Raw genomic sequence first — 27,981 nt, forward strand, 5'->3', positions numbered from 1 at the left:
TATGAGCTTAATAAAATATGGCATTAAAAATGCAACCCCTATAAGGGTGAAATAGGGATTTGAAGTTTGTATGAAAGTCTGTCAATTTTGAAGTAAGAAAAATTTAGCCCATAAGTAGAAAATTAAGGGGTTTGAAATTTGTATGAAAGTCTGTCAGTTTTAAAATTTAAATCAAGATATTGAGTATGTAAATGTTAGTAGGTATATATTATAGAAAACAGATGACGTAGGCATCCGCTTAAAAATAATTTTGGAAAACTAAACCCCTCAGGGGTTAAAACAGTGTCAATTTTCAAACCCCTATTTTAACCCCTGAGGGGTTTAGTTTTCCAAAATCCTTTCTAAGCGGATGCCTACGTCATCTGTTTTCTATAATATATACTTACATTTATATACTCAATATCTTGATTAAAATTTTAAAACTGACAGACTTTCATACAAATTTCAAACCCCTTAATTTTCTACTTAGGGGCAAAATTTTTCAAAAACCATGATACACGTTTTCTATGTTTATAACAATTTGTGTAAATACAAAATTTCACGATTCGTACTTCAAAACTAACTGACTTTCATACAAAATTCAAACCCCTATTTCACCCCCTTAGGGGTTGAATTTTCAAAAATCCTTTCTTAGCGGATGCCTACGTCATAATAGCTATCTGCATGCCAAATTTCAGCCCGATCCGTCCAGTAGTTTGAGCTGTGCGTTGATAGATCAGTCAATCAGTCAGTCAGTCAGTCAGTCGGTCAGTCAGTCAGTCAGTCAGTCAGTCAGTCAGTCAGTCACTCACCTTTTATTTTTATATATATAGATAAGGAACCCTAAAAAGGTGACTGACTGACTGACTGATCTATCAACGCGCAGCTCAAACTACTGAACGGATCGGGCTGAAATCTGGCATGCAGATAGCTATTGCTTCCTACTAGGCTTTTATCACCACTTCACTGTAGGTACCTGTAACATTCTCATACTATGTGGACACAGTAGCATAAAACTGCTATAGTCGACGCATTTCAAACTGAGTCGTCGAGTTATCTGTCTGTTTCGCTCGCACTTACAGGTCGTAGGTAAGTGCAAGCGAAACAGACAGATAACTCGACGACCCAGTTTGAAATGCGTCGAGCATAGCCTACAACTAAATTGTACCTGTAAACCTGCCTCGCATTGTTGCGAATAACAGTTTATTGTTGTCCAAATGTTGTTTACAGACACAGGGTGTGAGTTGTTAATCGATCCAATATAATTAGCACATTCTGTCAGTGTTTCAACAGGTAAATTTGGCTGAAATAACATTTAAACGAGTAAATTGAAGTAGTAGAATAAACATACTAAACAAGACGTATTAGCACTATATTAACAAACATTAATTTAGAACATTGAATTAAATTAGATAGAAATACAATTTGCCGGTTTTTTAATCGCCAATTGTTTATTATTTATCTTCAATCTGTCCTATGCAGCCTGAATCCAGCGGCTCCCTGCGACACTATGCAGCCTGAATCCAGCGGCTCCCTGCGACACTATGATGTCGTCTGTCCACTTAGTGGGGGGGTGTTTCAATAATGCGCTTTCCGGTGCGAGGTCGCCATTCTAGCACCTTGGGACTCCAAGTCCATCGCTTTGTCGAGTTCTATAAACCCTGCCCATTGCTACTTCTACTTCGCAACCCACTGAGCTATGTCGGTAATCGATAACTCTGGGCTCCTATAACGCCATCTCCTTGTTTTTGATTTAATTGGTAAAAATTTTACGCTTCCAGATTGTCACATTTTTTTTATTTGTAAGATGATATGATATAGGTACCTAGTGGTGATAATTAATACGTACTTAAAACTAAAGCTACGACAAATCAGCTTTGCTTATTACTAAGGGTATAACCAGTGGCGTGCAGGTCATAGAGGCATAAATGCACTGCTTACCCCAGTTGTAATAGCTCAATGCAAATTTTACATTATGACCTGCCAGTAAACAGGTTCCTACCTTACTAATGCCTACCCTGGCTTCGAACCCTGTGCACGCCACTGGGTATAACTATACCTTAGTTTCCTAAGCATCAAAGTTTTGTAATAAGGGTGCTCCTGAAAGCTTTATTATGACGTATTACAGTGATCTACAGTGATGTTACGAGTGGGTTAAGCGGTCTGGGAGGGGTTAGTGTGATCCCGGGGGGTTCCAGATATTCCAGAACTGCGGGATAAGTGTACCCAACGTAATCCCGGCATTAGGCGACGCGCTCGCTTGCACAAACATCATTTCGGAAGAGCATGCCTCATACAACTTACAATGTTTATCGAAGGTCGTTTTATATTTTTAGAACTTGTCCCTTGAAAACATTGAAAGAATGTAGCCTAAAATGGAATTGGTACACGAAATTGCTTTTGGGTCTATTTATTTTTAGGGTTCCGGACCTCAAAAGGAAAAAAAACCGGCCAAGTGCGAGTCAGGCTCGCGCAATGAGGGTTCCGTTCTACAGTCGTTTTTTTTTCGACATTTTGCAGGATAATTCAAAAACTATGATACATAAAAATAAATAAACTATATAAATAAATAAATAGTACTATAAGACTGTGCTACGTGCCAAATTTAATGATTCTAGGTCAACGGGAAGTACCCTATAGGTTTTGATTCTTTTGATCGGTCTTGACAGAAACGACAGACAGATAGACAACGAAGTGATCCTATAGGGGTTCCTTTTTTTCTCTGTAGATACGGAACCCTAAAAAGATTAAAAATGGACAGGGAAGCACTTATCTCTCTCTATAAGTCTCTTATCAATTTATATACATTTATATTCATTTACAAGCATGCTAATCAATTTGTTATACGAACATAGTAGGTAGGAGCTAGCGACTTTCCAAAAAGCGTAGCACGTAGCACGTAGCACCTCTACAGTTCCGGTTCTATACCATCATTCACACACTCGCCCACTGTGGAAGTTTACCGCGATATTAGGACCATAAATCACAGTTAAGCTAAAACCAATAGTTTCCTACTCTTCCCAATAGTGAAATGTTTCCTTGAACAAAAATGGGCCAAACATTATTAGCGAGATATTGAAATAACTGATCGCATATCATAACCTAATTCCTTTGCTACAATGGCAGAATACTGTTCAAAATAAATAAAAAGCTGTCAAGTGGGGGTCGGACTCGGACACAAAGGGTTCCGTACCGTCGTACAAGAATTGAAACTTTTTAATTTGTAAAAATTTTCATGGTAGCCATTTTGAAAATTTTATCATTTGCTAAAAATTATACCCCGGCTTCGACCCGGACTTAGTTTTTTAGTCATCTTTCAATTATTAAATTAACTTAACCAAGTACCGAATTCTAAAATTATTGTAGTGAGTAGGTATATACGTACCACTGAGCTAGAGCGGTTCAAGTCTCAGCCGTATTTAAGATCAAGATAATAGGATATGGAGCATTTGCCCTAGAAGCAGAAACAATTTACATTCAGATCGATACTAACCCAATGTCTACTACCTAGTCTAGCTTCCACGAGGAGATCAAAATAACTGTTGCTATGGCAAAAAAATAGAAAAAGTATTCAAAAATACGGATCGCCTTATCTAAGAACCTCTTCCTTCCGAAGGGGGTTACAAAAGATTCCTAAATAGTTTTCCCAACGTGCTGAGTTTGATAGATCATAATAAATCTTAACGTACCATTAGAAAAATAAAGTCAATACAAACTTAGTTTACTTTAAGTATGAAAAGACTTAGCATTATCATTGAGATCAATACATCCGCGACTATACTGAACACAATCACAAAGTAGAACGGTGCGAAAATACTAAGTTCTATGAAAACAAATCAAAAACAAACAAAACTTTCCCCTTCGCTTCGCTCCGCGGAAAACTACGACCTTTGGCACCAGCGTACACTATAACACTATAATGGGCACAGGAGCCTGAAATTTCACCAAATTCAAGTTTGGAAGACGTCGGAACCCGCAGCCGGCGTTAGTTGCCTGACGACCGCCGAACTGAACAGACGTGTACTTGTTTACGCGAAATACATTTCGCTAAATTGTAGAAAAAGTGAAAAAAAGTTGGAGTGTTACCGCAGTGTCATTGAATTTTATGTTCGATCAGTGTTGTATGCTCTGGGATCCGTTGTGATGGTTAACAGTTTTAGCGGGACGTACATTGGTTCTGTGCCGTCGATGTCGGCACAAATGGCATTGCTGTGGTAAATATTGATGCTGGATTGAGGAATCCGCGCGCCGAATGTCCGCTACACGAGCGTTCGAGTGTTTGCGAAGCAATCAAGTTCGCAACGAGACCGTTGCGTTCCAGTCATTTAAATCGTTAAATATTCAGCGAATTTCGAATTAAAGTTTCTGCAGGTAATCTTGAGACTGAACTATTACAGATTTTATAAAATCAAGAAATACGTTTGTTTATCGAATCTTATGATGAACATGTTTATTTGCCGGGAACAGGTATTTTGGCGAACTGAAACTTTTTAATTCTTCTTGTAACATTAGCGATCATGTTTAATAGCATTTCTTCAATTTAGTAAAACGATATATTGATGTTATGTGTGTATCAGACAGTGAGATAAGATAGATGTAACATTCCGCAAATGCATTTCAACCGCTCGCTGTCAGGGTGGTAATGCATTCAATATGCTAATGCGAGGGGTCGCGACCACATGGACCCGTATCACGTTATGAAACGAATTAAAATGGGTTCTACTGAAACTTCCACTTTCCAGAGGTCCTTACGTAAGCGGTAAGCTTTCAGCAGGCTTCACTCCCCACCCCCACCCCCACTTATGTAACCGTTCGATTTGGACTGTAGGTATTATACTAGGTAGTTTATCTCAATTTTCAATTTCAGTTAGAAATGTGTTAGTGGTCGCAAACTATTTATTAAATGATACTATTACAGAAAACCTACTTCGGTATAAGTTGACATTCAACTATAGTCATATAATTCAAATTCAATCTTAATATAATACGTAGTGACATAGTTTATGTGATGCCCGAGACTTGGTCCGCGTGGTTTAAAACTCCTGAAAATCCCGTGGGAATTCTTTGATTTCTCGGGATAAAAAGTAACGATAAACCAACAAACAAATGAATTTTCGTATTTACAATATGAGTAGTTATTCATTAATTAGAACAATAGTCGAAGCTTAATAAATTAAGGTATGTTTTGCCGACTTCTACCGGTCGGTACTCGGTATAGTGTCCCTCCCCTCCCTCCCTTCCTCTTTGGCTTTGCTGGATTTCTTTGTCTAGACATTTTCGTCGACCGACTGTATGGTGTATCTCGTTAAGCTGTGGTACCATGGTAACTAAGGAATGACAAAAAGCCTGCAAGCTTGCAATCTGGGGCGGCATGACCTTGGTGGGACTTATTCGCGAAATGATTATGATAGCCAGTGCGGATCGAACGTGCCCGGATTATAGAGATTTAGATAGTAGAGCTGCTATTGGACACTTTCGTAACAAATAGGAAGGTTATCTAGCTTTCTATCATCATCACTATCAACTGATAGACGTCCGTCCACAGCTAAAGTAGGGTTCTTGTAATAATTTCCACACGCCACGGTCTTGCGCCGCCTGAATCAGCACTCTGCGACTCGTTTGATGCTATATTCCACCACTAAATACGGATTGGTAGAATTCACACATCTTTGAGTACATTATGGGAAATACATAACTCCAAAAAGTTAGTGGTGGTAGCTCGGGATTGAACCCTCGACATTCGGAACAGGAGGCGAACGCCTTATCTACTAAGCTATCATGGCTATGTTAACCAGCTGCCCTACCGCGGTTGTTTGACAGCTACAATGTCACGATCGCAATCACCTCTGATTGGTTGATGCTCGCTCACTATTGGCTACAATGCATTGTTGCAACGGGAATCGCACAAATTCAGCTAATCAGAACAATTGAGATTGTAATAATGATTGATGCAGGTTTTAGACAATCCCCCTACTGCTGCGCGATTGCGGTAGAATGACAGCTACAATGTCACGATCGCAATCACCTCTGATTGGTTGACGCTCGCTCACTATTGGCTACAATGCATTGTTGCAACCAAAATAGCACAAATTCAGCCAATCACAACAATTGAGATTGCAATAATGATTGATGCAGGTTTTAGACAATCGCCCTACTGCTGCGCGATTGCGGTAGAATGACAGCTACAATGTCACGATCGCAATCACCTCTGATTGGTTGACGCTCGCTCACTATTGGCTACAATGCATTGTTGCAACAAAAATAGCACAAATTCAGCCAATCACAACAATTGAGATTGCAATAATGATTGATGCAGGTTTCACGAAATCGACCTACTGCTTATAACCACAACTTTTGTCGCGCTGCTGAAAGCTTCATGAAATATTTGTGGTGCAGATCGATGGTTATTACATGAGCCAGATGCTACGCGGGAGATAATTCACCCGATAGTGCAGTTTCAGTTCCCAGTGAAGGCCAAGAGATTAGATCTAATGATTCCACTTTAGAATGCATTTCACTGGCCTGGTACTGCCTACTTTATCAAAACATTTGTACGTCAGGGTTTCCTGACTGGATATGTTGGCAACTCTCTATTGTGAACGCCTTGTCTTCCCATATTCACACAAATAAATTATTTCATTTCATTTCATTTCATTAATTTCATTTCATTTCATTTCTGGATCGAACCTGACATTAAACATAACTCACCACAATTTAACTTTGTATAAGTCCCGCAAATTGCTATTGCGCTGGAACCATGTCTCATGAACAGTTAATGACGTTATTTTGACGACAGCCGAAATAAAAATGACAAATATACCATCAGCTCGAAACTTCAGTCTAGTGCTGACGTCACTAAAATGGTGGCCACGCGCATTAGCAATTTGCGGGAATTATATTTCAAGATGTTGTTAAAATCATATTTAGGTAACGCAATGGAATTAAACAGATCAAAACTAATAAATCAGTGAATTTTTCAGTTTTTTTTTTAATTTCTATCAATAACTGACTGAGAAATTAATTATTTAAGTTTTATTTAACGCACAACGATTGCGGTCTCTCACTCGAGTATGATATCAATTTTAGGGTTCCGTGCCCGAAGGGTGCTAAGTGCCAACGAGGCCTTACTACTAAGCCTCCGCTGTACGCCCGTCCGTCTAGAGAGACGGACTAGAGAGTCTAGAGAGGTAGACCTCGTAATAGGTAGAATTGAAATTTTCACAGAATGTGTATTTTCTATTGCCGCTATAACAAGAAACAGTACAAATTTCAGAATGACGGCCATGAAAATAAAAAATAAATAAAAATATGTTATTTCTTGTACCCTTCATGTGCTAGTCTGACTCGCACTTGGCCTATTTTTAGGGTTCCAAACCTCAAAAGGAAAAAAGCAACCCTTATAGGATCACTTTGTTGTCTGTCTGTCCGTCGTGTCTGTCCAGAAAACCTATAGCGTTCTTCTCTAGAATCATGAAATTTGGCAAGTACTAGGTAGGTCTTATAGCACAAGTAAAGAAAAAATCCGAAAACCGTAAATTTGTAGTTACATCACAATTTTTTTTTAACTAATTCACTTATATGTAGATGGCGCTGTTGTCATTAAATTGCAGTGTTGCACATGAATTTATTGTTAAAACATCTTTTACGACGATACGGAACCCTTCGCGTGCGAGTCCGACTCGCACTTGACCGGGTCGTTGCACCACAAATCACTCAATGCATATAATATATTAATACGCTCCTCCAGTGCAATGGATAACATGCTTGGTTGTTGGTCATTATCACTATTATCTGATAACAATCGTTAAGCCTTGTTCGAACGTTACTCTGGTAGATAGATGCTACTGTTGTATCTATATCATCATTATCATTGTGTTTTGAAGGTTAGATCATATTCACATCAAAAATTGGTAAACTATCACCACGTGGGAAGAAATAACCAAGTTTCAGCTACTTAAAACAGTGCTATCTTTTTCCACAGGGAGCATTGTGAAAGGGACAGCAATACATTTTGACAAGTCACATTTTATTTTAGTTTAGTTTAAAGATTGTGTACAACAAAATAATTAGCCATATCTTTCAATAGGTACTTATGACGTAGAGCAGTTCTTTGAAAAGGCACACATAAAGGCTTCCTATAGCTATTAAACTCTGTCAATAGAGTTTTCAAAAAGTTCTGAAAATGTTTAACTAATGAAGAATCCCAATTTAAAATGTTTCTGAAACACTTGAGGCTATGTTATGTTGACATACATCCTGCTGAATTAACTAGCTTTTTCCCGCAAATTTGCTCACGTAATTTATAGCCTATATAAAGCACTTGGTGATAATGTAGCTCTCTCGGAAGATTTCTTGGAAATCCCAGCCTCTCGTCAGTTTTCAAAATTCCTCTCGAGCGAAGACGGGTCAGCTAGTCACAGTATATTTAACATCACTAAAGGTCATGACTACCCAGATATTATCAGCTAGATACTACTGTGTGACGTCAGTTAACGATATCTATAAAAGCTAAAATAGTTCCTAGAAGCGAAGAGAATAGCTTCTAGGATTAGCTCTAATTTGTTCCTTACGAGATTTATAGCGGCGACTTTCCTCGCGACTAACTTCCCCTGTAGAACTGTATCAAGTAGTTTTATTCATTGGATCGGAAAGAATGTGATATTAGTTTTCTACACTAACAGCCGCACTCAGAGTCGCTAATCGTTTCTTAAGATTGAGTTAAAACGAGACAGATTTATGTGAGAGATATAGCTCTGTCTTGTTTTAACTAAAATTAAGTAACGATTAAGCGACTCTGAGTACGGCAGTAATACTATAAAGAGGTAATGTTTGGATTTAGTAATCTCCGGAACCACCAGCCCGCTAGACCGATGCAGATGACCTGATTTGTTAATTGATTTGTTTTGGTTAATTGATTTATTTTTATAGGTTTCATTAAGGCTAAATGGTGAGAACCTAGGAGGTACACGTCCACCTCCTTTTTTTTTTATTCAGATACAAGCTAGCCCTTGACTGCAATCTCACCTGGTGGTAAGTGATGATGCAATCTAAAATGGAAGCGTGCTAACCTGGAAGGAGTATCGCAGTTTTTATTAAACCCCATACCTACCCCCTGGTATATAGTGTGTTATCTATTCCTACCCCTATGGTTTCTACACGGCATCGTACCGGAACTCTAAATCGCTTGGCGGCACGACTTTTCCGGTAGGGTAGTAACTGGCAACGGCCGATTTGGTGGCACCCTCTTGAAAAGGCCTATGTCCAGCAGTGGACGCATACAGGCTGATGGAACTAATGATCCGATTCTCAAAATTCTTTCACTGGTGGTAGGTGACTATAAATCATACCAAGTGGACGAAGCCGCGAGAAAAAACTAGCAGTTGATAAAATGAGTTCAAAACCTTTTAGCTGATAACTCTAACTGAAGGTAACATTCATGCAGTAAAATAAACATAAAGATAATTTCCAAGTTTTATAGGAAAATAAATTTCCATTAGTGAAAAGGCAATTTGTATCAATGATAATAAATACGCCATACTAACGAATACTTTGGAGGCGTTATTGGCATCCATACTCGCAAGATCAGCAGGAATTAAGAGGATTAAAGGCGTTATGAGGCGAGAAACTAAGGGAAAAATCTGAAAACCGTGAATTTTCGGTTACATCACACAAAAAAAATTAAATTGTGGTCATGAACTAATAACTAGTATTTTCAATTTTAAACTATATCAAGTGGGGTATCATATGAAAGGTCTTCACCTGTGCATTCTTAAACCGATTTTTATTTATTTCTATGCATCATAGTTTTTGAATTATCGGGCAAAATGTCGAAAAAGTACGACTGTAGTACGGAACCCTCGTTGCGCGAGCCTGACTAGCACACAGCCGGGTTTTTAGGGTTCCGTACCTCAAAAGGGAAAACCGAACCATTATAGGATCACTTTGTTGTCTGTCTGTCTGTCTGTCTGTCTGGCTGTCCATCTGTCTATCAAGAAACCTACAGGGTACTTCCCGTTGACCTAGAATCATGAAATTTGGCAGGTAGGTACATCTTATAGCTGACATTTGGGGAAAAATCTGATAACCGTGAATTTAGGGTTAGATCACACAAAAAAAAAATTGTGGTCATGAACTAATAATTAGTATTTTCAACTTTAGAAGAGAGATAACTATATCAAGTGGGGTATCATATGAAAGGTCTCCACCTGTACATTCTAAAACAGATTTTTATTTATTTTTATGCATCATACTTTTTGAATTATCGTGCAAAATGTCAAAAAAATACGATTGTAGTACGGAACCCTCGTTGCGCGAGCCTGACTCGCACTCGGCCGGTTTTTTTCATGAGATTCTGGTCTACCTATAACAAGCAAATCAGAAGAAGTATTTATTATACTGGAATGTAGGCCATTGGCGCCGATGCGCTAGTTCGGTCTAACAGGCAATAACTAAGGCAATAAAACCTCTCAGCCATCAGAGCGTACTTCCGGTTAGGACAAACAGTCCAAACGACGAAGAAATTAAATTCCTTCAGTCGATATCCATCGGGCAACTCTATTCGGAATGCATTGCAAATAAGCTGTTGAAACGCAATCAAGGTAAGGGAATTTCACAGGAAATGGGTGCTGATAGCCTAGTGATTAAGACTGTGGCCTTCTATTCGGATATCTGGAGTTCAATCCCAGCTAGCACTTTTAACTTTTCGGTGCACTATAAGCAATTAAAAATCTTGCTTTAGTGGCGAAGAAATTTGTTGGTCAAAATATTGTCAGGAAACCTGCATGTCTGAGAGTTCACCATAATGTTCTCAAAAGTGTGTAAAGTCTGTTAATATGCACTTGGCCAGCGTGGTGGACTGTGACCCTTCTCATTCTGAGAAGAGACTGGTCCTCAGTAGTGGACCGCTGGTAGAAAGAATAGATCATGCTACACTTTGTTGTATAATTTTATAGCATCTATTTAATAGGCAAAACAATTTTATGTAGTTACTTTATGATATGGCTATGGAATTTCCCTTGGGGGAAGAAAATTTAATGAAAGTTAAGTCATTTGGAAACTTGAGGCTAGGTAGGAACATACCTGGTTATCTTTTAGTTTCCTAAAGCTTTTATAGCAAAAGCAATTAGAGTTGCCAAGATAAATTATGATTCGGCTTTTGTGGAAATGTTATGTTTGTGAAGTATTTTGTTGTGATAGCGTTTTATGGGGTAACATCGTTCTGTTGGACCCCGTTGGGTCTCTAGGGTCGTTGATAACTTTGGAGCAACAAATTCGATATGCAGTATATAATTGGAAGGAGTGAATAGGAAGGAGTGAAAATATCTAAATGGAAGGAGCGATAAGGAACTTTTTATCACTCCTTGGAGTGAATAATATTCCATTGTTGAACATATTCAAGCCTCGAACGTGGGATGTTTGGCGCCAAAGTTACTGAAAACTTTAAACAAACAAATCAGATATTCACTCCTAGTATAATATACGAGCATGTAATGTGGGCCACGTTACACATTGACGAACTTGGCGAACTTAAACAAGCGCCATTGTGTGAAACCTGCGCTCACTATGAATAGTTCCCAAGACTTCGAGTTCCAGTTCACTTCAGAGTTGGTATACGTTACATATTTGAGGTTGAACATGAATATGTTTAACAGATGGAATCGCTTCATAGTATCAGTAGTCAGTACCCTTATTATAAATGCGAAAGTGTGTTTGTTTGTTGGTTTGTCTTCAATCATGTCGCAACGGTGCAACGGATTGACGTGATTTTTTGCATGGGTATAAGCGCCCACTTGTTAAAGAAAAAAGGACGTGCGAAATTGCGTAGCGAGAGATGTGAGTACTGAGTGAAACCAGCTAATAGGATCTGTTCAATTTCAAAGCTTAGCTCATTGAATCCTGTTACACTTGAGCTAAAATGACTAAAATAATAAAATTGAAGGTATCTTATTTAGGGGTTCATTTTTATTTGCCACGCATCCTGATAAAAAAACCAGGCTAGAATCAACAAAGAACACAATTATAAACCACTAAGGTACCTATGGCTAAAAATCATTTAGTAGGTTCACAATACACAAAACTCAGTGATGCAAACTATCGCATTCATGAAGTTTGTAAAGCAAACAGAGCATTGTACACAGAGCATTGTGGGAACGGTTATTTCCATGTTATGAAATTTCAGCGCGATCGTAAACATTGAAACCCGAAAGGTGATAACGTTTTATGGGGGTGTAAAATAATCTAACGCCGCGTCAAGTCGAAAGGTCGACAATGAATGCTCTTCGGACCAAACTAATTTCACGCACGGTACGTACAAAACATTTCACACAGATATGAGGATGAAATGAATACTGAAAAGTTCACCGTTGGGTTATAGTGCGCGCAAAACATGTAATAACAAAACAAAAACAGGATGTAAGGGCAGTTTCAGACTAGCGTTTTATACGCGCGTATGAGCTCGTTTTTAGAAGCGCATGTAGGCGCGTATAGGCCACGCACAACAGACGGAAACGTTTAAGTGCGGAAACCAGCCCAGAATGAAGAAAGAATGAAGAAGAAGGCGCGTATAGGCGCGTCTTTTGGCACACGCTCAACTTGTACGAGCGTTGACGCTCTTCTAAGTTCGTATAAGCGCGAGCCGCGAGAGACACCTCCCCGCGTGCCACCAGCACCGGTTCGAGCGAACACGCCGAAATATGCCCGTACACGCGAGTCCGGTTTTTTGAAGCGTGTAATGTAGCTGTATGCTGAAACGACCGTATACGCGCAAAAAAATACGCTAGCCTGATACCGCCTTAATTTACATCGACCTTTAGAAGAAGATAGCAGATTTGTTAGCCATTTCAACCTACTGCGTACTGGGTATACCTACATGGATCCCAATTGTTCAAACAAAACATCCAAAATGTCGGTGCGACCATTTTACCCTCAGACAGACGGACAGCGGAGGCTTAGTAATAAGGTCCCGTATAATGATCTAAATAGTGTGTCTAAATATATAAAAGGAGAAGGTGACTGACTGACTGACTGATCTATCAACGCACAGCTCAAACTACTGGACGGATCGGACTGAAATTTATCATGTAGATAGCTATTACCCATGATGTAGACGTCCGCTAAAAAAGAATTTTTGAAAATTCAACTCTTAAGGGGTAATATAAGAGCCTCAATAGCTCAACCGGTAAAGGAGTGGACTGAAAACCGAAAAAGGTCGACGGTTCAAACCCCGCCCGTTGCACTATCATGTTGTTGTCATACCTACTTCTAGCGCAAGCTTGACGCTTAGTTGGAGAGGAAAGGGGAATATTAGTCGTTTAAACATGGCTATATTCTTTAAAAAAAAAACTGTCTCGATAGACAACAGCTCAATAAAACGATATAGAAGCTTTCCTTTGTTCTTGCAGTTCAATGCAGTTAGCCGAATATATTCAAATCTAATATGTACGATGAAAATAGATTTCTTGAAAACATCTAATCCTATAAAGCAAAACGAGCAATTCTAGATATTATAATATATTAAAGGTATGTTTGCAATTGATTTCTCTACAGATTTAGCAAGGAGTCTCTTTGTAGATGTTGATTTAATCTGTACTTAATCATTTTGGTAAAAAACTGAGCTATGTCACCTTCAAGATAAATTAAAAACACAAACTAACTCAGATTTTATTTGGACATTTGAATATACATAGGTACCTAGTCATTGAATTTCGTCAATGCTAATTTTGGAATTTCAAAATAATATACCTATGTATAATGTAACTAATTAATATACCAAGTAGGTACCTATATATACCTATCAACAATCTGCCAAGAAGCATTTCATTTACGTATCAGTACCCTTATTAAAAATGTGTGTATAAGTGTGTTTGTTTGTTGGTTTGTCCTTCAATCACGTCGCAACGGTGCAACGGATTGACGTGACAGAGGCTACTTTTTATCCTGGCAAATTAAAGAGTTCCCACGGGTTTTTTAAAAAACCTAATTCCACGCGAACGAAGAACGCGAAACCAGCTAGTAATATAATAGTAATCATTTCAATTATATTAATACTGTACCTTTTGTTTATAATCTCGTAATAACTCGCCCGATAATATCGAGTTTGCCAAAATCGCAATAATCGAAGCTAATTTATTGCTCTCGAGAAGTTTCCACAATCGCTAAACTAATTTCGTATCGAATCTTGTTTCGAGTTTCAGCGAACTTTATCTTAGTAACAACATTTGCTGTTACGACTACATCCAGTATAGCAAATTGCATGTAGATATGTTTTTAGGGTTTCAGACCCAAAGGGTGCCATCATCATCATCAGCAGTGGACGTCTATCGGTTGATGATGATGATGATGTTTTAGTACACACTTTTTTTTTGGAGAGTGACTAGTTTTATAAGTCATGGCTTGTATTACTCAGTTATTATTGTCATAATCTGCGTTGTGTGTCCAATAAATCAAAAATAAAATAAAACATATGTCAATAAGTAACAATTTTTGACAAAATTGATGTTCCTAAGTAACGTATCAATAGACTGCAGATAAGATTGTTAATTTCGACCGATAGATCTCAAACTTTAGTTTAGTTTAGATATTAGGTACAACAGAATTAGGCACAATATCTAAAGGGAATTTTCTATTTGTCTGTAACATAAGGTGTTGGCTTTGTTTTTGTTTGTAGAAGTGTACTTAAATATTTAGATCCTGCGTTTCGATCAAATCGCTCAAAGTAACCTCCAGCCTACCTTAGCGAGTTGGACGTGAAAGGCCTTTGAGGCCCATGAATCTGTAATGCCTCCGTCACCCCTGAACCTCCGGCGAGAATCAACCAATCGCGTACCTCGTACCGACATGAATTTGTTATGAACACCTCTTGTTCTAAAGTTGTATACGACGAATTTTTCCCGCGACTTCGTCATGGATTTTTTTTTTAAAGATCCCGTTTCTATTAATCCTTGTTTCTTCTTGAAGCGAAATTCTTAATTTACATAGCACATTGATCTCTATATCCGCCACGTAAAGCACATAGTACCGATACTACCGATAATGCCATTTTGACTAAAATGTGCACTAAAATTTCCAAAATCCAAACACTTTTGGGTATTCAACTACAATTTTTTTATTACTTTATAAGATTAGACAGAGATAGCGATATAGAATTTTGACGTCACACCTTACTAATGCCATAGTAGCTTCGTGCGGTTTCATACAAATTTTCGTTTTGCGAGAAAGGGATAGAAGACCCTCCCACTCCAAAATTAAAATGCCTGTAACTTTGTAAATCTTTGTTGGATTTTGATATTTTTTTCAGCGTACGTCATTATTTTTATCCTAGTTTATAATAAAGTAATAATATTTATCAAATTCAAAAGTACGAAAATACCCAATTCCTCTCATCTCATCATAAGGAATTCCGAGTTGCAAAATACAAATGAAAATAAATCACTTTTGACCAACCACTTCGGTTGAAACTACAACAATCAGGAAGCACACAGATCGTCATCAACAATTAAGATTAGTAACCATAGTTGATTAAAAGTGACTAGTCAAGAGTGCCGCTTTATGTTTGTATCAAAATGCCGCTAACCCGTGAGATCATGGGCATTGGGCAGTCACGAAACCACATTACCTAAAGGCAAATTATCCATACTAATATTATAGGTAAACTAAATGAATTTTGAGTAAATAATTTATGTAACATCTTATTATACTGACAATTATGCAATAAATGAATTATTATTAAATTTGGCACAGAAGTAGCACCCTAGAGACAGGGGGTATATTTTATCCCGGAAAATTAAGTTCCCACGGGATTTAAAAATGAATCCACACGGACGAAGCCGGGGGCATCATAGTTTTTAATTTAGTCTTTAAGTAACTGATGCCGCGACTTCGTACGCGTGGATTTAGGTTTTAGGTTTCGGCACTTACCTACATAAATTACTAAATATGTTGACAGGGATTTAGGCGAATTTGGTGTAAAAATCGAACTTCAGTTGGTCACAATGTTTTTCATATAAACAACTCCCCCAATGTATAAAATGACAACTGTCAGAATTCTCCACCGAATTAAAAATCAGACTATAGCAACATCCAACATAATATATAGCTACCAGTGATAAATAGACAGGGGACAAGCCATTTAAGTGTTTCAAAGTCGAAAGTTTTTTAAGATCATTCCCTGTTCACCCTGAGTTTCATTTTCTAACCTAAATGTGCGTTGTATCTAAAACAATAATCACATAGACCATCGTCTATGTGGCCCTAGTCAGATAAAATAGTCTAGGCCAAGGCTACTCAATTTTCCAAAAAAAAATTAAAAGAGTGGTAAATATCAAGTAAGTAGGTACCTACCTATTTATAAAAATATTTTCCTAATAATAATAAAATCGTTTTGTTCAGGCAAAGAAGGACCCATAACAAAAATCCTTTCCCAAACCATGCAAATTATACAACAATATTATGGTTTTGTAGAACAAACATCTTGTTTACTGTTTGTAGCCCTCTCCTGTTTGGCTCTTTGAGTTGAATCAACAAGTCGAATTAATGTAATCTTGACAATAATTGGAAACGTAGTAACGAAGAGAAGAGAAGAGAGAAGAGTGACTTTAACTTTGCTTTTACTTAATAATTGGGTTTACTACAATACTACAATTTTTTTATTACTTTATTATAAACTAGCTTATGCTCGCGACTTCGTCCGCGTAGATTACACAAATTTCAAACCCCTATTTTAGGGGTTGAATTTTCTAAAATCCTTTCTTAGTGGATGCCTACGTCATAATAGCTATCTGCATACAAAATTTCAGCCCGATTCGTCCAGTAACTTTGAGCTGTGCGTTGATAGATCAGTCAGTCAGTCAGTCACATTTTCCTTTTATATATTTAGACTAGGATAAAAATAATGACGTAAACTGAAAGAACTAACTAACTTTTGCGAGAAAGAGATAGAAGACCCTCCCACTCCGAAATTAAAATGCCTGTAACTTTATAAATCTTTGTTGGATTTTAATTTTTTTTTTCAGCGTACGTCATTATTTTTATCCTAGTTTATAATAAAGTAATAATATTTATCAAATTCAAAAGTAGGAAAATGCCCAATTCAATCGCGTGAAATTCTACCACCTTCCACAGTGTTGACAGTTGACAGTTGACACCTCGGTTGACACTATCTATTGACTACTTGTTGTAAATCGTTTTGAAGTAATCATTTGCTCCAGTACACTAAACGATTTCGTTTAACGATACTTCCTGAACACTTGGTTTTAATTGTTCACGAGTTTCCTGAAGCTCGCGATAATTGCTAGAAACGTAATTGGTCACTCGTGTAAATGAGGCAAGACTCTAAAATTTCTAGTTGTACTCGTTTCTCGTTCATCGTCGGCGGCCGGAACACTGCCTTAGGTTAAAAATTCATATAGGTAGTCGCTCGTGCATGACATATTAGGATCTCGCGTACATTTTGTGAGTGCTCGTTTTATTTGTAAATGAAATAATAATATATATGTATTCAGACTTGTACTCTCAGACATCTAGTGCCTAGCCATAATCTAATTAGGCTACAGAACTGTTTTAAATAACTTATCACTCTTGGATTTCTACGTAGCTATGTAGATATTTTCATGTATATTTTGAAAAGCTGTGATAGCCTAGTGGTTAGGATGTCCGCCTTATAATCGGAGGTCGGGGGTTCGATCCTCTAACTTTTCGGAGTTATGTGCGTTTTAATTAATTAAATATCACTTGCTTTAACGCTGAAGGAAAACATCGTGAGGAAACCTGCATGCCTGAGAGTTCTACATAATGTTCTCAAAGATATGTGAAGTCTACCAATCCGCACATGGCCAGCGTGGTAGACTGTGGCAAAACCCTTCTCACTCTGAGAGGAGACCCGTGCTCTGTAGTGAGCCGGCGCGGCGATGGGTTGATCATGATGATGATGATATTTTGAAAAAGAATAATAACCGGAAGTCGTAATCAATCCCATCAATACATACATATTCCATACTAATATTATAAATGCAAAGTGTGTCTGTCCGTCTGCTATCTTTTCACGGAGTATCAGTTTAACGGATTTTAACGAAAGATAGCTTGCATCTCGGGGACAAACAAAGGCTACTTTTTGTACCGAAAAATTAAAGTTTCCACAGGATTTTATATAGAAACCTAAATCCACGCGGAAGTCGCGGGAATCATCTAGTTTTTTATAAGAATCAAAAGATGTAGCCAAACTTTCGTTGTCAAGTAAAACGTAGTAGGTACCTATTAGAAAAGCCAGAAAATGCCAAAACCTATAGATGTTTTACCCAATTGTTCTTGTACGAGCTTAATTAAAACTACCAACCGGTAAAAGTAAAGTAAAATATGCTTTATTGTACACCAAAACAAAACAATAGACATATAACAAATACAGCATGTACAATAGGCGGCCTTATCGCTAAAATAGCGATCTCTTCCAGGCAACCTTAGGGTAGAGGATATTATAAAAATTAAAGAAAGCGGAAGGGGTAGCGGGGGGGAAGGGGCGGTGTATAATCCCTCTACATTTATAAACGATCTAAACCTTGAGGAGTTCAGGGACCAACCCAAACCTTGAGTTGCAAGTCGCGGCTGATCGATTCCTATCACGAATGAAATCGACTATTTTCTTACTGAGCGGAACGGATGTGTATTGTGTGCCTATTCAATATTATTGTTTGTGTCTCTAAAATAAAAATCAAATACATAAGGATAGTTATCTACACTTTCTGTTGTATTAGGTTTTCCATGTGTTTATTTTAAGCATTTAGCCGTCATCAGATTCTCAAATCAGTGCGTATTTTCATATTACTTCACACTAGTGCTATGTACAAAAGTCGTGCCACCAAGCGATTTAGCGTTCCAGTACGATGCCGTGTAGAAACTAAAGGGGTGTGGGTTTAATAAAACCCCTTCCAGGTTAGCCCGCTTCCATCTTAGACCGTCACTTACCACCAGGTGAGATTGCAGTCAAAGGCTAACTTGTATCTAAATTTTTTTAAAAACAGGTAAATTAACTGTCACTAACTTAAATGAGCCGTTATAGCCTAGTGGTTAAGATGTCCACGTCCTGGTCAGGAGGTCAGAGTTCGATTCCGGGCACGCGCTTCTATCTTTTCGGAGTTAGGTCAGGTTAGGTATGTGGGTTTTAAGCAATTAAATACCACTTGCTGTAACGGCAAGCATACGAAGATTTTGATTTTATTGTTTCATGAGGTGTGAAAACTGAAAAGTAGAGTGGGGGTAATACTGTCTTAGGCTGAGATCTATTGAGCACACTTTGACTTTGCTCAGACTTAAGATTGAGTTAAAACGAGACAGATTTATGTGAGAGATATAGCTCTGTCTCGTTTTAACTCTATATTAAGTCTAAGCTAAGTCAGAGTGCGCTCTATAGATCTCACCCTTAGTCTTAGGCGCCCCTAAACCCCGCGCTTCACTCAGGATTCTAAATTCAACACCCTCGCGTGCCCTCGCTACGCTCGGGAGTTACTCTACAAAATCCTTGTTTCGGATTTATCCCGGCGCCTGTGACGTCAGACATTACATTACCCCCATGTTAAATAATCTACTATTAAGGGTATTTTAGTTATTCTGTTCTATGTCCCACTTCAAGGATAACTGTTGACTTGATATCATCCGTAAATAATAATTGGTACTAAGTTGCTCTGCCCTGACCAGTGCCAGTTCTGTTGCGACATCACGATGATTGAATGGACCAGTCAAAAGCCTCCGTTCAATTTGAATTAATCAAAATTCTGTTTGACATCCCCCATTGTAATTAACTCGAGCTTATTGCCGGTGTGCTTCATATCCAAGAGTAATAAATTAAACCAATAAATTAACGTAGCAATTCAAAATTGGTCATTTTCATGTTTCAAATCTACATGACAAAAGTGAGTTATTTATTTATTATATTCTAAAATCAAATAATTCTTATGCAATCATAAAGGTTGCCTACTAGCCTATTTATAAACTCCTATGTTCATCTATTTTAATCCTTTAGTAAAAATGTTATCATCGACAAGTCAGTAACGCTTTTACGATGCTCGCTAATAAGTCATCGATATATGGATCCTCGGGGGAGGTAACCTTCAACTTGTAATAAATTTATTCCTCCCCAAGCAATCAAAGTTATAGACATTCTCGGTATGTAGTCGAACCTTCATACTTTATTAGGGTTCCACATCTCCAGAGAAAAAGGAACCCTTATAGGATCAATTCGTTGTCTGTCTGTCAAGACCCGTCAAGGGAATCAAAACCTATAGGGTACTTCCCGTTGACCTAGTATCATGAAATTTGGCAGGCAGCAATGTCTTATAGCACAAATTTAGGGAAAAATCTGAAAATCGTGAACTAGTGATTACATCATAATAAAAATGTGTTCATAAACACATAATAGTATTCTTATATTCTTTGGTATAGTAATCTTACTTTGAAAGTAAGATTACTATACCAAGTGGGGTATCATATGAAATAGCTTTACCAGTACATTCTAAAACATACTTTTAAGCAGTTTTTTTTAATTTATCGCGCAAAATGTCAAAAAAATGGGTCTGCAGTACGGAACCCTCTCGATGCATGAGTCTCTCACTTGGCCAGTTTTTATTGTATGTAACGAGTATACCATCCCTCATTATACTGTAAAACCAACAGAGTGTATATGTTCAAGAAATTGTTTTGCTGTTTGTTTTAATGAAGCAATTAATTGTCAGGATTTAGATCAGTCTTAGGCAAATCTACAGTTTTAGGATTCCATACCCGAAGGGTGCCAACGACCCTATTACTAAGCCTCTGCTGTCCGTCCGTCTATCTGTCTGTCAGAGTTGAAATTTTCACAGAACTTATATTTTTATTGCCGCTATAACATCAAATATCTAAGAAAAATTACGAAATGGCTGCCATGAGCATTTAAAAACATTAAAAAGTGTTATTTCTTGAACGATGATAGTTGGTACGGATTACGGAACCATTCGAGTGCAAGTGCGACTCGCACACGACCGATTTTTATTTTATTTTATTTATAGACTAGCGCTTGGCTGCAATCACAACTGCAAGTAAATGATGATGCAGCCTAAGGTGGAGCCACGCTTGCCACGGCCTATTCAGTTAAAATATAAACACTATTATTTTGAGCCTTCAATAACGCAAATCATTTGTTGCAGGTGCTGTAAACATCTAAAATGAGACAGTTGTTACTGAAAATGTTCAAAGAGACCATAGTCATAAATGTGAGTGCTTTCAAAACGCGAGTGATATTAAAACTTGGGACAATGTGCGTGTAAGGTTCGACCACGACGTCGAATCAGTCGGGCTGGGGGTCGCCGGCGGCCGTGCCCAGCGATGGTATGGACGTTGTTCTGGGGAATGGTAGCGAGGAGTGGACTGACCGGTGGAACTCCACCAGGGCGGCGGACCACTCGGACTTGTACAACTACTGGGCATGGAGCATCGTGGACGGCGCGCTCATGCTGCTCATCGTCAGCGGCAACACCCTCACCATCTTCGCCGTCACGATGAGCCGCCGCCTATCCTCCCTCGTCTCCAACCAGTTCGTGCTAAACCTGGCCATATCCGACCTGATGGTGGGTCTCACGCTGCCCTACCACCTGGTGTTCTACATAGACGACGACTTCGGGCAGATCAAATGGTCGTGCCTGATGCGGTTCATACTCATAATACTCGCGTGCCTCGCATCCATTTACAACATCATCGCGATCGCTGTAGACAGGTAAGAATACCGAACAACATCATGCTTTTCTACAACCGCACCGCACGCCACCGCAATCAATTCCACCCTCACCACCTGAGTTTCTGGAGCACTTCGACCACCCGTTGTGCCAGATCCTTTTTTCCACGCACATGCAAACTGTGGAATCAACTCCCTTCGGCGGTATTCCCTTTAGATTACAACATGGGGTTATTCAAGGGGCGGACCAACAAATTCCTAAAAGGCCGGCAACGCATCGGCGGTTCCTCTGGTGCTGAAAATGTTTATGGGCGGCGGTAATCACTTAACATCAGGTGACCCGCAAGGTCGTTTGCTTGATATCTCTATTTAAAAAAAATGCATTCACCCCACCCCACTCACTGGTTATATAAAATGGGAAAACTAAGACAGTTCGTCAGAAGTTCGTTTGTACCGTTTTACCCGAAGTAAAAATACAATACAACACGGCTTGAAAATACACGCAAATAAATTGTACAGCTGTATCGGATCACGCTATGTGAACTCAAAATCAATACTTAAGCACAAACTGTCCTATAGTCTTTCATTTTTATAATTTGGTAAAAACTAAGTAGTTGATTCACCTTGGCTTGAATATTAATATTATGTATTTAGGACCTTTTCCAAGAAACATTTTATGTAGAAAATCTGTTCTATGCAATCTCAATATACCACGTCCACAGTCTACTAAAAGTGGTCTGTGCCTTATACTGAAATTGTTAACATTGTAATAAGAACATGATTGGTACTGATTCTGAGCACACCTTCATTTTAGAGTGTTCGCGTCCTCTTCTTAAAAATGTAATATGAAAACGACAGACACAGTTTGAGAGTTTTAAATTTAATTTAGAGCCGTCAAAACTCGTGACTTTAGCTGCCAGTCGCGAACCTATTTGCGAATTTGTAGCGTGCATTAAAATTTAGAGTCTTTAAATGTAAAATTCATGTTCTGTCCTTTTTTAGAAATATTAAAAAGAAAAAGATGCAGATACTCTAAATTTAGTTTAGAGAGATATCACAGAATCGGCACTATTCTTCATCTAAACTAGGTCTGCTTACCTATACCCATAATAGATTGGCAACAGACATAAACCTCTTGTCGTATAACAGGTACATAGCGATAGTGCACCCGCTGCATTACAGCCGGTATATGACTAAGCTGGTGACGCGGCTGCTCATGAGTGCTACATGGTCTGTGGCGGTGTGCATCAGCTGCATACCGGTGTTCTGGAACGAATGGCGGGACGGAGTGGCTTGCGAGATGAACGAGGTACGTAATTTACATCATTATAATACTAATAATGACTGGGGTTCCGTGGCAGTTCGCTCGCAGCCAGGATGCAAAAAGCGGTCTTGCTGGACTCGGCTAGGATAGTCCGCCGATTTCTTCACCTGTCGCCCTGACCCCCGGCCGTTAGGTCTCCCCTGCCGGGGTGTAATCCTCCGCCCGGTACAAATATGTATGTATGTATAATTTTTATGTATGTAAATATATTATATTTCTTTTGGCTTTTATATGTATCTATTTTGTACACGGGCGTGAGAGTAAATAATATAATATGATAATAATAAGTCGTATAATAGCTATATAGCAATACTGCGCCCGTTGCATTAATAAAACTAAAATATGACTGAGTGACGCATAGCCTGATTATAATGAAAGTGATAAGTATCCAAACCATCACTACGTGCTATAGCTTATTTTAAAGGTTACAGACATGTTAACAAGTAATTTTAAAAGTTTTTTTTTTTTTTTGTGGTATCGTTAGCACCCTTAGATCATCCCGTGTGATGCGTACATTAATTTGTTATTGTGTGTACATTCCAGGTGGTGCCGAAGACGTACACGACTACCATCCTGGCGCCAATGTTCTCGCTCATCTGGATGGTGATGTTCATCCTGTACTGGCGGATATGGCGCGAGGCCACGTGCCACGCGCGCCGCATGCGCGCCAACACGTGCTGCCCCACTGGCGCCAACGATTGGAAGAGCATTCAGGTACCATCATACTTCAAACTCTATTATGACTAACTCATCATCATCACTACCTATATAAATGCGAAAGTATGTTTGTTTGTTGGTTTGTCCTTCAATGAATGCCGTCGGAACGAAGCAACGGATTGACGTGATTTTTTGCATGGGTATAGAAAGACCTGGAGAGTGACAGGCTACTTTTTACCCCGAAAAAATCAAAGAGTTCCCACGGAATTTTTTAATAACCTAATTCCACGCGAACGAAGTCGTGGGCATTAGCTAGTAATATAAATAAATACATGGGATTTAAGGACCCATCCCACTTCTGAACTCTGAATGTGCGCTGGAGGCATCTTACTTCTTTAATTAATTTTGAGAACAGCCTCAGAGTTTCTTACTGATTCTGTCTAAGAAGTATATAAGAATAATAAGAATAAGAATAAGAATAATTTATTTTGAATTTAGAATTTAGGCACAAGAAACAAGTTTCCTACCCTCTGCACTAGGAAAACCCTGTATTGCAGAAGGCAGTTACAAGTTTTTTAAAAACTAAGGACTTAATATATTATATCTAATATTATACTAAAATTATAGGTAAGAGAACGAGTTTCCTACCCTCTGCACTAGGAAAAAACCTGTGTTGCAGAAAGGCAGTTACAAGTTTCCTAAAAACTAACCTAATATTATGGACTAGTTACGGAAATGACTTGTTATATTTGGTATTATGTGAATTTTGGGAATGAAATAAAGTATGAATATGTCCAGGTGGTTTTAATAACCATATTTCTTTGAGGATTCAAAAGACTTTTTATCTATTGCAATATAAAGAATACTTACAGCCGTACTCAGAGTTGTTTAATCGTCACTTAAGATTGAGTTAAAACGAGACAGAGCTATATCTCTCACCTAAATCTGTCTCATTTTATCTCAATCTTAAAGTAACGGTTAAACGACTCTGAGTACGGCTGTAAGAGTTGAATTAAGTTTAAAGTTATGTGTTTTCTTACTGGTTAGAAAATTATTCTGCTCTTTCCCGAAAACATGCGTCATTTTTTATGTTTTCATGTTTCCCTTTTCCCCAGACGTCGTTTCACCCTTGCAATTCGTTAGGGTTGGCGTCCCTAAAGTAAGGGGTCGCCAGTATCACTACTAATAATCGCGAAGGGCTCTGATTCCTGGCACATTTGAAACGAAATAGCTACGTCTGTACGCCAGTCCTTATTGCTAATAATATAAATAGAAAATAAACTGAATATCTCAAAATTAAGATGCATAATATAATGGAAACTGCAATTCGGAGATAGAGAACTGTTAATGATATTGCAATTAGATTTTATCTCTTGTAACTACCAATAACTATTACCGAAATTTACCCCATAATTTTTCTTTAATTTCATTTCAGGTGGTCCTGCTCGTATTAGGTTCGTTCTCAATCTGCTGGATGCCGTTCGTGGTGGTAGCATGCGCTCAGACACTGCCCATAGCACCCCTGCACAACCCCATCGCATACCGCCTGACTTCATCCCTCGCTATGTCCAACTCCGGAATTAATCCTTTGATATACGCGTGGAAGAACGCTGGCTTCAGAGCAGCATTTGCGAAATTGCTAAGATGCAAGAGGCCTGATACTTCGGAGTACAGAGGATCTCCTGCACCGGAGAGGAAACGTGGATCTGTGGCTCTGCGCGAGGGTTCCATCACTCGGACACCGACCGGTCTGTCCACTCTAGGAGGAAGGCCCGCTCGTTTGATCTACGTCGAACGCGAAACGGATACGGCAAGATGTCGCATCATTGAGAACGCTGGATACGCGGAACAGGAAAGGGGTGATAGCAACCCCTCCTACGCTCCAGACGGGCCGACCCCCGTGCACAGGCCTGCAGCACGAACGCCTGACGCAGTGTAGTGTTACAGTTGCCATTAACAATACTGACGTTCAGTGGGAAACGTGAAACGCTTCTAGAGTTTAAAGTTGTTAGTGAGTAGGTACCCTATCGCATTTAAAAGTGCCTAGTCTAGCTGTAGAGTTGACACTAACTTAAACTTGTCGAAAATCGCTGCTGATAAGGCTATGTGCACAATGGCCCAATGCGGAGTGCCATGCAATGAGGAAATGCTGCTCGCGTAATGCGGCAAGATATTCTTTGATGTTTGTATGAAAATTCAGCGGGTAAGCGCGTTGGGCCAATGTGTTTCCGGCGCTTTACATGTCCGATGCTCAAGAATACAGCTGACAGTACTACAGCTAGGATAGTCCATTATTATCGTACATTTGTTTGAAAAGGAAAAACATGTAAACAAGTATATTTAAAGTATATAGAACACTGAGAAGTAATATCTGATTAATGTTTTATTGATAACTAATAATAATTCCAGCGTGAACTATTAATTCTTTTATTTACTTGCTAGCAAACCAACTGGGATTTGCTAGTTATGTCCTATTTATCATACTGTTAGATTATAATACTTAATTAATTATTTTATCAATAAAATAATGAATCAGATATTAAGTAGTCATATTTTTGTAAGTATAAATAAAACTATTTTTAAATCAAATTACAAACTCAAAACTGAATAAAACTATGTATTATAGATATTATATAGTATAAGGTGTATCTTAGACGATAGGCTTTGTTGTCAGATTTACCATGTACGAGTAGGCTCTCTCTATAATAAATAAAAAGAAGATTGAGGGAAATCCATTAAAAACTAGATCCAAGCGATTACGAAATCCGCTAGTCAGCAGCAGAACCTACCGTCTAAGGCTTATTCCGCATATCCACCCAAAAACAGCTACCCTAGGGTGTATACTCGGAAACATGTATCCCTCTAACTATCCACCCTGGATGAAGAATAGGGTCTTGGACTGTTTTATGAAAAGATTGTTTACATAACTAAAAATATTTTTCCCGCAGAAATTAGGTACCTACTCTATTTTTACCCGACTGCGGCGAAGTCCAAAGGAGGTTTATGTGACCGTTCCTATGTCCGCTTGTTTGTTTGTTTATTCGTTGAGTAGTAACTCAACGGCTCAACCGATTTTATTATGTTTGAATTTGAAAAATATTTATCCTGTATCGCCTTGTGACGTCATTGGTCGCCTTCCGTACAGCGTGATGTTAAATTTTTACGTCACGCTGTAATTATTCATGTTACAAATAAAGAAAACTCATGATTTTTGTTGAATTATTCTCTTTAATAATGAATTCTAGCCCCCATAAACTATACCGCTATACAAAACATCACATCATTAACCGACTTCCAAAAAGGAGGTGGTTCTCAATTCGGCCCGTTTCTTTTTTTTATGTATCGATTTTTTCGAGGTTTTTTTATTACTATAGTCCAACGTTTGCGAGTATACACCACTGTAGAGCGTAGGGTGGCTGTTTTAGGGTGGAGACATGGAATATACCCGCTAATAGATTCTTGTCAGGGTTGGCATTTAAACAAATGTTTAAAACAGGTATTTTAAACATGTCTAATTAAAACAAACAGTTTTACAACACACTTGCTCATAAAGTGGCTCTAATTTCACCGTAATTAGGCACATAATGACACCTATAATCAAACTGTGACTTTTTTATTGCTATTAATTCACAAGTGAGTTATAGAGTTTTTATTTTATTTTATTGGTTGAGTTGCTTTGATCTTAAAAAGTTTCATACAAAAAGGATTGTGTTCAATAGTACAAATAAAGTAATGTACCTATTGTTTGCTCATTTCATGCAACTTCGTATTTAAATAGAAAATTTCAACTTGTACGTGTTTAATTATTTTTAGTATTATTTTCTTCACAAGTGTGTTGAAAAACGTCGTATGATACACGTGTGTATTGATGATTACCGTCATCGGCTATCTTAAGACCCTCACGTAACGGCTCGGGTCTCAATGGCGCCTCAGCGGTAATTAAACTTGTTTTGTTTTTATTAACCGGTTTTTTCAAACCCTGACGCCTATATATTTTGAAATACTTCGTTTACATGTTCGACCATTTCTTTAATTCTAAACTAGTGTATTATAGGTACCTGCCTGTTCAAGTCTACGCTCAAGTTTTATGAAAGCTTTATTGTTCATTTTTTAAAAGAATTTTTTTTATTATTTAGTCTGCAGTATAATTTTTTTTAATGTAAGAATTAAAGATATATCTGTCATCTATGAGATGTTTTAAAAATTAAAAATTAAAAATTATAGGTACTTACTAAAATGTTTGTGTAAAATAAAAAGTATATTTAAAGATATTTAAAGTAATATTATTGTGGGTGTGACTTTCATTTCTTCTTTCTTTCTTCTTCATTCT

At 38.2% G+C, this 27,981-nt stretch overlaps 2 protein-coding genes across 2 annotated transcripts in view; one reads left to right on the forward strand and one right to left on the reverse strand.

Moving 5' to 3' along the window:
- nonC (serine/threonine-protein kinase Smg1) overlaps positions 1-27,981 on the reverse strand; it is a 148,446-nt gene that overhangs the window by 107,131 nt on the left and 13,334 nt on the right. The gene's annotated exons all lie outside the window — the stretch shown is intronic.
- mAChR-C (muscarinic Acetylcholine Receptor, C-type) lies at positions 3,983-27,927 on the forward strand. The gene is made up of 5 exons (XM_034975148.2): positions 3,983-4,193; positions 21,147-21,712; positions 22,820-22,979; positions 23,538-23,708; positions 25,087-27,927. Exons 2-5 carry the CDS (start codon positions 21,330-21,332, stop codon positions 25,588-25,590), a joined length of 1,218 nt encoding a protein of 405 aa, XP_034831039.1. The 5' UTR covers positions 3,983-4,193; positions 21,147-21,329; the 3' UTR covers positions 25,591-27,927.

Source organism: Maniola hyperantus, chromosome 14 (assembly GCF_902806685.2).
Source record: "Maniola hyperantus chromosome 14, iAphHyp1.2, whole genome shotgun sequence".
NCBI lineage: Eukaryota > Metazoa > Arthropoda > Insecta > Lepidoptera > Nymphalidae > Maniola > Maniola hyperantus.

Bases quoted from the DNA above. Each gene is read 5' to 3' on its own strand.
- mAChR-C (XM_034975148.2), top strand. From the start codon at position 21,330: ATGGACGTTGTTCTGGGGAATGGTAGCGAGGAGTGGACTGACCGGTGG. The intron at 21,713-22,819 runs GTAAGAATACCG...GTCGTATAACAG, and splicing joins ATCGCGATCGCTGTAGACAG to GTACATAGCGATAGTGCACC. The intron at 22,980-23,537 runs GTACGTAATTTA...TGTACATTCCAG, and splicing joins TGGCTTGCGAGATGAACGAG to GTGGTGCCGAAGACGTACAC.